The 12058-nt window shown below is 36.4% G+C and overlaps 1 protein-coding gene across 4 annotated transcripts; it reads right to left on the bottom strand.

Annotated features, from left to right (window-relative positions):
• Positions 1-43: 43 nt before the first annotated feature.
• On the bottom strand, positions 44-11222 carry tkfc (triokinase/FMN cyclase). 4 transcript variants are annotated; one of them, XM_066681598.1, is made up of 17 exons: positions 11183-11222; positions 9237-9426; positions 8408-8700; positions 8126-8204; positions 7946-8035; positions 7790-7824; positions 7553-7637; positions 7365-7454; positions 7036-7152; positions 6196-6312; positions 5284-5415; positions 4876-4982; positions 4001-4104; positions 3787-3820; positions 2082-2174; positions 446-1971; positions 44-61 (listed from the first exon to the last, which is right to left on the bottom strand). In XM_066681598.1, the coding sequence occupies exons 2-16, from the start codon at positions 9418-9420 to the stop codon at positions 1810-1812; spliced, it is 1722 nt and encodes a 573-aa protein (XP_066537695.1). In that variant the 5' UTR covers positions 9421-9426; positions 11183-11222; the 3' UTR covers positions 44-61; positions 446-1809. The 4 variants fall into 4 exon arrangements, with proteins under 4 accessions (XP_066537695.1, XP_066537694.1, XP_066537696.1 ...); XM_066681597.1 differs by lacking the exon at positions 11183-11222 and adding an exon at positions 10489-10708; XM_066681599.1 differs by lacking the exon at positions 11183-11222 and having other exon boundaries at positions 9199-9326.
• Positions 11223-12058: the final 836 nt, after the last annotated feature.

The following is a 12058-nucleotide window of genomic DNA, read 5'->3' as shown; positions in this document are numbered from 1 at the left end:
GAAGGCTGCAGCACTTTACCAAGACAAATATAAGTGCAGTGGAGATCTCCCGTTAAACAAACTACATACAAATCCACAGATAACTGATTAGACAAAACCTTAAACATCTCAGCCATGAAATAACTAGCAAATGACACATGAACCTCCAAATGAATGAACCTCTAATCTTATTATTAAAGCCACCTTTCATTTTTCTCTAAGAACTAGCTGAAGACATAGTAAAAACAACACATTTGTATAAAAGTCACTATTACAAATTTTCTGGTTTTAACATTTTCATTTTATCTAGAGACCGTCATATAACAATTTAGTGAATTTTATTTTTACCACTGTAGATAACTAATGATATGAACTGGTGACATTTACAGGCCTAAAAAGATGTACAAAAAAAGCACCACTGTCATCACCACAGTTATAAAACGCATATAAAATATATACTAAATACCTTTAAGCTCCAAGTCGTCTGTTTAATCCATTTAAGCAGAATGTCCACCTGTGCTGCTTCTCATGCTGCCTCCCATTTGAGTAGATGAGAAGCAGGAAGTCAGGAAAGAGTAACAGAGAGAGAGAGAGAGAAAGAAAGAGGAAAAACCCCAAGAAAGGCTGAAATGAAACAAGTGTTTCTTCAACAACTGTCCCAATAGCCTCTCTGTTCAGACAAAGCTGACTGCGCTACTTCCTGTTTGTATGTTTATAATGAAACTCAGCTTGTCTGCATGTGTGACAGGATCAGCACTTTACAGTTATCTGCTATCTCTTTGCCTTTGGTATGGACTTTGACACTGTTTCCAGTAATTAGGATATACATTAAATACGGTTATGGAAACAATAACTACCATAATCATATCTACCTGAGTTATATATATATTTGTGAAGGCAGACCACACCATAGCCACTGTGTGCTGTGAGAGATTTCAAATAATGCAAGTTAATCTCCTTATAGGGAACATGTCATAGTACCTGCCAACTGATAATTTTATGAAGAATTTAAGCTCGACTGACCAGGCCACACTCTTTGTTATTATTAATTTAAAATGGAAACAGAAAAAAGGACCTGTAACATTTAACTACAAATTCTAATTTCACAGTAATGTTACATACAATTGTGCAAAAATATGTAAAGTGAGAATGCATATATATATATATATTAAAAAAACAAAACAACCCCAAAAAAGTCATTATGGACAGAATAATTAAAACAAAACAAAAAAAACAACAAAAAAGTATAACCTCTGGCCATATTTACCAAAGCATAATTATAGCATATATATTGCTTGTTACATCATAGTAATACAATGTAACAAGGGATATAGAATACATTTTATTAGGTACATTTCTATGCATTACACTCAAGGTGTTTCAGTCACAGTACTTCTTTGTAGATTGTGTTCTACAAGGAGAAAATTTCAGAATGAAGAAAAAAGCATGTTAACTATTTTCCATGATGTGGTCCCATTTTACTCATTTAAGGCTCTGCACAGTTCTGGTTATCATTTTAGCTGGTTAGAACTTATTGAACATTTTGTTAATACCATTTGTATTCCCATGGTACAAGTGGAAGAAACAGAAACCTTTCAGAAGCAATATATTACTACAGTGTGGCATCTATAAAGTAAGTTGCCTTAAACACTATTAAACTCGTGATTTCTCATGAATTATTAGAGCTCTTTATCCATAGTAGGAGGGTAATTGTGTTTGTCATTCAATTAACTGATCCATCTTACAGTTTAACAGATTTATTCTGTCTTTCTCTACATAATGTGGCGTGTTTTGTAAGATCTGTGAATCGTGCCATTTGTACAGATAGGATTACTGGCTTTTTTCTCCTAGAGCCTCAAACACTGCTCGGAAAATTGCAGCTATAGCCACAGAACCAGGGTCAGGTTGGGTAAGATGTTCAGATGCGATGTAGCTGGCCCGGCCTGCCTTGGCAGTGAGGTAACAAGTGGACTCTGCACCGGCTTCTGATTTCTGAGGACAACAGAAATGTGACAGAAGGTGGGCAGGGGACACAAACCAATAAGGAACACTAAAACAGGAATTAATAAATTAAAAAATAAACTAGTACTAGTTTAGTGCACCTCCACGGCTGCCTGTAGTACAGTCATGTGGCCACCTGAAGGAGCTGTAGATAACTTCATCAGTTCCTCAATTGCAGGGCATAGGGCATCCAGCTGAACGGGAAGACAAGGAAAGATACTTCAATAGAACACTTAAATTAGAAAAGCAGATGTAGGTAGTAACTACTTCCATTCCCAAAAGTGCATGCACTAAAAATATAAATGGATTACTATATTCCTGAATATTTTAAAATAGTTATGTGTTAATGAGAATATGTTTTAACTAATTTACTTTTTAACTGTTCAAATTTAGTCATTCCTTTTTTTTTATTTCAATTTAATTCTGTTTTGCTGACCAAACTGATCAGTGAATTCCTACAAATTACATTTCCTTAATGTTACTCAGAATTTAACTAGGTTATTTTGGCTGCTACTTTTTTTTTTCCTCCGGTAGTTTTAAGGAATTTGCTTATACATTCATTAGTCATAACCCTCTGGCTTCCATGTTTGTTTTCTGGAGAAGGCTTCTCATAGGAGGCGCTCAGTCACAGAACCAGGAGACATTATAGCATTTGACATGTGCCCAACAAGTCCCCTGATTGGTAAGAACTGTTCACTGATCTCTGAACAGTACCTGCCACTGGCAGATGCACAAATCTGTTCTGTCTGAGATATATGGTGCAAAAGTAAGAGCATGTAGAATGTGTCTTGTGTGAGCTACATTTTAGACTCATGTATTCTGCATGTGTGTAACTCTTATTGCACACATTCACATACTGATTTGCAAATGTGCAAAAAAAAGTTTTTGGTTTTCATAGTTATTTCATAATTTTATGCGAAATTAAATACATTTGTTTAAATGTACATTGTATAAATTTGTAAAGTCGTGCTTTTCGTGACGTGTATTTGTTCATTTCCTCTCGCGGGTTTTTGGATTTTGAGACTTTGCTTTCTCATTTCACCCGATCCACACACAAATGCAGCCTGCATCCCATAGCAGTCCAATACGCAACACGGCTTTTTGTATCCAAATACGGGACGATTTTAACGCAATTTTGGAAGTTTGCTGTATTTTATCGTTGTTAAATTTAGGGCACCTTCAAAAGTGTTCCACAGTAATCACCCGCTCCTAACTGTCTGTGATATGAAGCTGAATTCAGCCGCTTGGGCGGCATTTTGTTCGAACTTCCACATTAAATGTTGCACAATTGCTTCTACATTAAAGCTGGCCCCAATTAAAACAACAGTGCCACCTGGCGGTGGCTTGTTCACCTGCTGGCCACATTTGTGAATCAGGCTGAATTTGTATTTGGATCGGGTGAAATGCGAAAGGAAAGTCTCAAAATCCAAAAACCCGAGAGAGGAAAACAAATACACTTTGCAGATTCAACAATTTACAAATTAATTTTAAAAACCTTACAAATATATGCAATATAAATTTAAACAAATGTATTTATTTTTGCATAAAATTATGATATGTCTATGAAAGCCAAAAACATGTATTTATGAATGTAACCGTATTTGTACAAACTGCAGACCGTGAGACACAGATTGGGATGTATTCATTGGTGAAAAGTGAAACATATTTGTGACTTGATTTTAATTTGTGGATTAACATTTATGCATTTGTAAAGCATTTGAGACTAATCTCTCTCCATATTTTTATTAAACTGTGATATCATTATATGCATCACTTTATAAGAAATAAATTACCATTCTTCCTTACCATAGTCCTGTCCCCAGGCTCGGCACCTCCATATCTATCAGAATATACAAACAACTATTTAGATATGCATTTCACAGTTGAAGGGAAGCACGGGGATGCAACAGTTAGTGTGGCTGTCACACAGCTCCAGGGTCCTGGGGTTGTAGGTTCGAGCCCCACTCGGGGTGACTGTGAGGACTACTGTTGATATAAGCCTAGTTATATTAAAAGATACCTTTTCATGGCTTCAGTCCCAGCATTCATTGCCTTGGCCCAGTGTGCTCCATCAAAATGTTCTCTGAGGTGGGGGGCAGCTGCAGTCAGGAATAGACTATAAAGCTGAGGGAAGAAACAGGTTTGAACTCATTACGTATTATAGGGATTTCAATTAAAATATATTGGCACTGGAATATTCATGGAGTTCAAAGATAAAAAAAGATAAATGCAATAAAAATTAATCATTTACATTTGTGGTTCTCAGACGTCACAGCAAAAAGTATTATTTGTAAATAAATTTGAACACTTGATATATGTACACACTGATCTGCCACAAAACAAAAAAATCACAGACAGGTTCAGTAAATAAAATTAATTATCTCATTATTACAATAGCAACTGCCAAGGATTGGGGGAACTGTCAGTTCTTGAAGTTGATGTGTTAGAGGCAGGAAAATTGGACAAATGTAAGGAATTGAGCAAACTTGCAGTTTAAAAACCTGTTTGCATTTTTGGACCCCTTTTTGTAGGCACTAACTACTGCACACTCAGAAGACCCCACATGATGCGCTGACATCAAGTGAATATAAACTTAATACATGTCACTTGTAATAATTTCACTGTAATGGTGATTTATTACTTTATTATATTTGTTCAATAAGACGTTGCTGTTGTGTATGAATTAAAGTGCTTTAAAAAAACCTGTGTGAGTGTGTCAGAGTGGGGGTTACAATATATTATTATCTACAAAATGTGGGAACCACTGTACTATATAGATCTGTTCTTCTGAAAAAAAAAAAAAGTTCAAATCTCGAGACTGAATTAAATAAAAAAATACAACAATGCATTTAAAAAAAAAAAAAAAAATAGGAATCTTGATGGTCATGGTCATACCGCTCCTGAGGATCCACCCATTTTTTCCTCCACCAATCCAGCAAGAGCTGTCAGAAGAAGGTAAGGGTTTCCAGGGATAGTGCTAGTCTGCATCCACTTCTGAATGGCTACAGTAAGCAATACAGCAAATATTTAAAAAGAGAGTGATATAATAACTTACAAGGTGATAAAATATCATATCATATAAATAAATTATACAAATGCTGTGTTATTCAAGAATTTCAATTAATCGTCATGTCCTAGTTCTCCGGTCCCGTTTTATAAAAAAGTAACCTATAGAAGTTTAATTTTGGAAATGTCTGATTTTTCCCTTATTTTACTTTACCTTTCGATACTGCAAGTAGATCATTTTCAAAAAGAAAGGCTGTCTCTGATATTTACTGACTAAAATATATAAATAGGCCTTACCATTAGCAGCACAGGCATGTGTGCTGCCACAGTCTCCGTCTCCAGCTGCACGATCCAGGGTATTGAGTTCCTCCTGCCGCTGCAGAAGAGTTTTACATACGTTCTCCAAAATTGGACGAAAGTCCAGAGAACCTAATGGCAACAATTGTTCATCATCATTATCATCATCATCATCATCATTATCTTTTCCCTTGTCCATTTCAGGGTCGCGGTGTAATATTTCATTTATTGAGATATATATATAAATTATAAACCCATAACACATGCATAGTGAACTAAGTAGCAAACAACAAAATGTACCATGTTTTTTTGGCTTGCTAATAAACACTAGAAAGGTATTAATTGTATGTCCTTGTGTCACGCTCTTGCCCTGTCTCCTGCTTTGTTTTCTGATGTCTGTTTATCCGCGTTGTGCTCTTTTAGCACATGGCTCTGTGTTTGTTTTGGTTCCTGTCTCCACCTTAGCCCTGCCTTGTAATCAGAGTTTCCACCTGTGCCTCCTTTGTGGTCCTGCCCTCTCGTTATCCTTCCCAAGTGTTTCTTGTCTGTGTCCCTGCATATATACCCACTAGGTTTCAGTGTTCCTTTATCCGGTGTTGTATGTAAGTGTATATGTCCTACACTACATTGGTTTGCAGTTGTTTTCTGTTATGTTCTAGTTTGTTTCTAGTTTCCTGATTGTGTTTATTTTCTGTTTGTTTGTTTTTTAAATAAAATTCATTCCTTGGGTTTACATCTGCCTATGTGTCCTCCTTACAGCCGTGACACCTTGTTATTATGCAAAGAGAAACATTCCTTCTCTTTTTCTCTCCCACACACACACATTACATATATAAAACAATGACAAGCAAAAGTGAGAGTAACTGAGGTAAGAGTGGCATAATGTAAATAAAGATTTATATCTGCCTCTACCTTGTTCAGATTTAGTATCTGAGGTAGCTGGTCTCTCTGCGGGTTTCATGTACAGCTTCCTCCCACTCACACACAAACTGCTTAGGTTGGGCCAGGCTGATGCTGTGGTTTTAGCATCTGAGGAAGTTAACCTTGCATTAATATTCAAATTACACCACAACATTGCCTTCATAAATTATTTTAAGATAGTTTAAAGCAGAACACATATTTATTGAAATGCTCTTTGAAAAGCATCAAGTGAGGAAGATTTTGCTCTATTTCTGCTCCTTACTTTGTTTATATTGACCTATTTTTAGCATACCAAACAGACCAAAAGTGCTACAAATCAGTCTCTGTGGTAATTCAAACAGTGAATAAAAACTTACAGAAAAGTAAAATTTAATCCATGTACAAACAACAGACATTCCACTTTAAGAGATGCAGCGCTTCTGATTGTAAACAAAAAGAGGACAACAGATCCAAAGAATTGTTGATATTGCCTTTAATGTTTAAAATGTCAGATAATGCACATTTAGAATCAAATTCTAGGTTCAAAATTAAGGATGGATAAAAACTATAAGTTTAGTTAAATAATAAAAGGGTTTGCTCCAACCAATTCTAACAGACCTGTATACAGTGTATAAATATATTTAATGAGGTTTGTATAAGACCTGTGTATAATATACATAATAATATACATAGATCTATTTCTAAATAAAGTGTATACTATTCATCAACTACAAGCAACACTAGCAATCTGCCACTTATGTATGCGTGGTTACACTGCAGCAACTGTTAGTGTAAGATAAATATACAGTGTAAATGATGAAAGTGTTTTGGTACTTAACAATGCCAACTCACCAAACAGTCTGAGTAACTCCTCGTCTACTCTCATTAGTGTCAGAGACACCCCTGCCATCTCAAGTGATGTCATGTAAGGGCCTGACATCACTCTGGCCACCAGTACTCCACGTTCCACTACAGACACAGCAAAGTACGAGAATTTTACATTTTTACGAGAATTTTACTTCCACAGTGCACAACATAATGTGTTCTAACAAAAAAGTTTATTTCCCAATTGTAATACATTAAATAAGGGAAACTGGTGTGAAGAAAAAGGACTGATTCATTTGATCTCTACAGCTGAACTGCTGTCTCATATTTTCATATGATTCTCAACTTAAACTCACTTAAGTAGTTGATAGCAGCTCTGGTGACAACAGCCATCTCCAAACAGGAGAGTGCCCCAAGATTATTCACACATAGAACCACTGTGTCACCTGTACAGGAGAAAAACAAACATTCGGGACTCCCTTTACAAACGTTCTAAATACAAAAATTTAATCATTACAGCGGACCACTGTGCCTTGCAGCGCACCTGATTTCAGAGACAGATGTGACTGGCTGAAGGGGTCAGTCATGTGATCAATCATAATCTTCACAACCTCATCAGCAGAAGCTATCTGAAAATATAGCAGTATAATATGCAATGTTAATTGGATCTTAAGTTACCAGGAGGATAAACCTAGTTTGAGGTAGTATAAACTTACTTTTCAAATTAATAGTTAATGTTATTAAATGTTTTTTTGGAAACCAAAAACAAAAAAGTCCTTACCTTTGATCTTTTAATGCCTGGCTCTCCATGTATTCCTGGGCGGATATTTATAAGCTTAGTTGTAAAATTGAATAATCATGTTAAGCATTCTGTTAATCATTCAACATGAAAAAATCATACAACAGACTGCTTGAAATTTCTTTATTTGTCTCTCACCCAGTCCTAGCTCCATGTCTCCAGGAGAAAGCTGAAAAGTTGGTTGGCATCCTGGTACACTGCATGGTGATAGACTGACACCCAGAGTGCCTAAAATGAGAAATAACAATCTTGATTTTAGAAAACATGTCTCTGGTGAAAATAGCTTTTCATGAAATGAAAGGTAAAATGATTTGGTACCAATGCTTTTTGTTGCTTTTTTCAACTCAGCAACAATCCCTTCTAGTGGACATCCTTCTTCAGCTAGTGCTCCAGCCAGCTTCAGATAAAGTAAAAAAAGAAACAGCAACAGATTAATCAATAATAAAATGAGCTAATTCTAATCAAAAGTATATTTAAAATCATTAGAGGTGCTCTTTTTGGACTGCATTGTGGCCATGACAGCTGCTCTGCTGGCATAAGAATTGCTCTAATATAGAAATAATATATTTCTGTAAACCTTCTCTGCCCATGAATGAATACCTTATGAATGAGCACAGTTCCACACAGTCCCCTCCTGCCTGCTTTACTGGGCTGAACGAAGGCACAGTCATCTGCCACAATCACCATATCCACAGGGACTCCTTGTGCTCGTGCCTGTTCAGCGGCTAGTCCAAAGTTCAAACGATCACCTGTGTAGTTCTTAACTAGCAACAGAATGCCTGAAACTCCATTCTGCCAGAGGGTTATGATGGCTGCCAGAATACTGCCTGGAGGTGGGGAGGCAAACACTGATCCCGCTACAGCCCCTGATAACATCCCTTTGCCAACATATCCTTAAAGATAGAAAAAGGGAACACAATAAAGGGAAGACAATAGAAAAATACACAACAGGAAAACATCATGTGGGGCAGAGCATTATAGTTTGAATAGGAGTAAAAAAAGTCAGATCAAAGTGAAGAAAAATATTGCTACATTATGGAAATTTTAAATGCTATTTGTCATGCACACATCTGCCAATGCAGACTCATACACATTTACTAAGATACATTAACATCCATCAGGAGTAGAAGGGCTAATTATACTTTGAGATCTTTCAAGCCTAAAATAAAATGATAAATTATATTACACCTGTGATATTAAAACCAATAACAAAAGGTATTGCTCAATGTGAATATCTAAAATTAAGCTAAAAATCAAACAATAAATATTACTTACTCACAAATAAATCTGAGTTTCAAAGATTTGTAAATAAGTTGTAAGTCACTTATGAATAACAAAAATCACAAATAAATGTATGCAAGCATATGAGTAAGTGTGAATTTCACCACTACCTGCACCTGGAGAGCATTAGTGTGACAGTGGCAGTCACCTGCATGTGCGGGTTCATGTCCAGAGCCGCCACCAGACAGCAGTGCCACTTTCCCCTTCAAGAGCTGAAGGTCAGACCGTAGCACAACCCGATGACCTTCCAGTAGAACCAGTCCACCATTGCTGCTGACTATGCCCTCCAAGGCCTCATCTACACACCTCTCCACTGAGTTCAGCAGCTTCATGGGCACCTGTTAAATTAAAAAAGCCTTTGAGCAAGCAAATGCAACACAATAATTCCTGCTGCAAGACATTTTGTTAGTCACTCAATGTTATGGTGTTAGGTTATCTGGCCTCATTAGATTTCAATAAATGAAGCCATGGCTTTTACAGTGAATAAATGAAACATTGCAAAGGATAGAACTGGGAATGGAATACTGCAACAATTGGTGTTGCTGATAAACAGCTCCAGGATCTCAAAGTCCATGTTTGTTTTCTTGCCTTGGGACAATGTCTGTGAGGAGTGTGCTGTGTTCTCCCTATGTATATGTTGGTTTTCTCTGGGTGCTCTCTCCCCTATCTAAAGACATACATTAGGTTGGTTGGCAATATAAAATGGCCCATAAGTGTTTGGATTGATGCCCTGTCAAATGTATGTAAATGTCTTGTACCAGCTGATTCTGTATTTCCTCCTCTAGTGTGGATGTTAACATTTTTAGATTTATTACAGATTATTTCAGTTAGTGATGATATTGAGCATGATTTTTATTTAACATTGTGGTATTCAACTGAGTATTTTCTAAACTGCTTTAGAAATTAAATAAAAACAGCAACATTCCCCACAGGTTTATTCCACAAAAGCATGGTTCCTCAGTTAACAAATTAACTTAAGCCCAAGATAGTCCATAGCTATTTTCCTACTGGACAGGCTTGATTTGAAGCAGAATGCCAGCTTAACAAACCCGACCTTGTGATCAATTAAGCATGTGTCACTTTCTCAGGAACACAGTTCCATCGTTTCTGTGTCCAGCGCTATGCTAAATGCATGTTTGTTATGAATTGTGGGGTTTCTTTCGCCTCACGCAGGAAGGAACATTGTGACTTGCTGAGGGTCTAGTCTCAGTTCCGAGCAGCAGGTGAAAATCTGTGCACCCAGTTCATGGAAGCAGACTGAATAGTAACGCCCATAAACTGGTGGAATGCTATGAGAGAGGTGGCACTTTAGAAAATAAAGGGACACTTTGACAATGATTCAGAAACGTAAAATAAAGTACGTAAATCAAAGCAAAAAGTAGATCAAATAGCCAGCCTACCTCCATGTCTCAGCCCTGGCGGACAGTTAGGAGAGGGAGGCTATGTTATGCCCTTTGCCCCAATGTAGTGGCCACCCCTCACCAATACGTACCACACAAACTGGAGCACGTAAATAAGATTAATAAACAGCACTTATGAAGCTTATCTGGTTTCAAGTCTTGATAAAATCTTGATTGGAATATTCTGGTACTATATCTATATGCTTAACCGTCGTCTGAGCATTTTAGACCCAAAAAGATTCGGTTCTCAGATTCCAGACATTTGGGAATCGACTCTAAAGCCTGGACAAGATTCCACACAGAATTTTGATTGACCGCTAACGAAGCGAGTGACATATGCCATCTCCATTAAAATATTATTAGACTTACGGAAACGTTTAGACTGTTTTAAAAAGCTGTATTCAAATCTAAATAAAACAGAATTAACAACTGCGAGTATGGGCACAGCTGGTTTGCCCCATGCATGTGAATGTTTTCGGTATGGTAATAGCAACATCACCCAAAAGTATCAACAAAATGTTTCATGGAAGGGGGCTCATGGGTAATAACGATGACCACTACGCCCATGACTGTATGTATCTGGCCCACCGCAACCCTGAACAGATTATTGTGGGGTCACATCGAATCATTTTTAATCAAACTCGGAACCGACTCCTGATTTCTGGAATCGACCAGAACTGGATCACAGACTCACGGTGCTGCTCTTGAACTCCCCGTCCTGTCTCCTCCTGCTCCTCTACTGCCCCGGGAGGAGAGGAGAGGAAAAACTAGAAATAACAGGGAAAATAGAGAAGATGGTTAACAGTGGTATCTAACCTTTTTTTCCCCTTTGGTGTGTGTTAAAAATGTGTGTGTGTGTTTTTAAATATTTAAAATTATTTTATAATTGCCAGAGAAATAAGAAAAAAACATTTATCAAAACAGTTCACTATAGGTATAGATATATTAATAAAAAAATCACCATGACCCTCATCTGGACAAGCAGTGACAGGCAATGAATGAAATATATATAAATGAATCAAAGATATAATCATAATTGGGGGGGGGGGGGTCGTTATATGGTGTATAATAATAAATAAAAGAAAAAAGACCAAATGTATCGTTAAAGTAATGTTAATTTATTTCCATTAAAAAAATCATAGAATGAGTTTAATTTAGACCATTTTTTGAAGGATTGTTTTATGTGTTTTTTTGTTTAACTTTGTTATTTAATACAATCATTACAGAGGGATTGTTTCAATCAATAACAAATTTTGATGTCAATTGAGACTGTACTGAAGGTACACATCTTCATTTTTCCATTCCATTAATTGAAGGAGTATTATGAAATATTCAGTGTGAATTGTTTTTTTTTTTCTATTTTTTTAAGCAAATGCATACTTTTAGGCATAGCTTTTGTTACTATAATGTATTGTTTTGTTTTAATATGTGTATTTTAGTAGAATATCTGAGTGTAATAGAATTGACCGCTCTCATTTAGCAGTTGATTTACTAATATGTTGCCCCAGTTTTCAAAAACTAACTTTTTCTATATCAGTTATCTTGTTAATCCAAATAAAGCAATATTGAG

Source organism: Hoplias malabaricus, chromosome 9 (genome assembly GCF_029633855.1).
Source record: "Hoplias malabaricus isolate fHopMal1 chromosome 9, fHopMal1.hap1, whole genome shotgun sequence".
Classification (NCBI taxonomy): Eukaryota; Metazoa; Chordata; class Actinopteri; order Characiformes; family Erythrinidae; genus Hoplias; species Hoplias malabaricus.
Note: the sequence above shows the minus strand (reverse complement) of the source record. Positions and strands in the feature narration are given on the sequence as shown.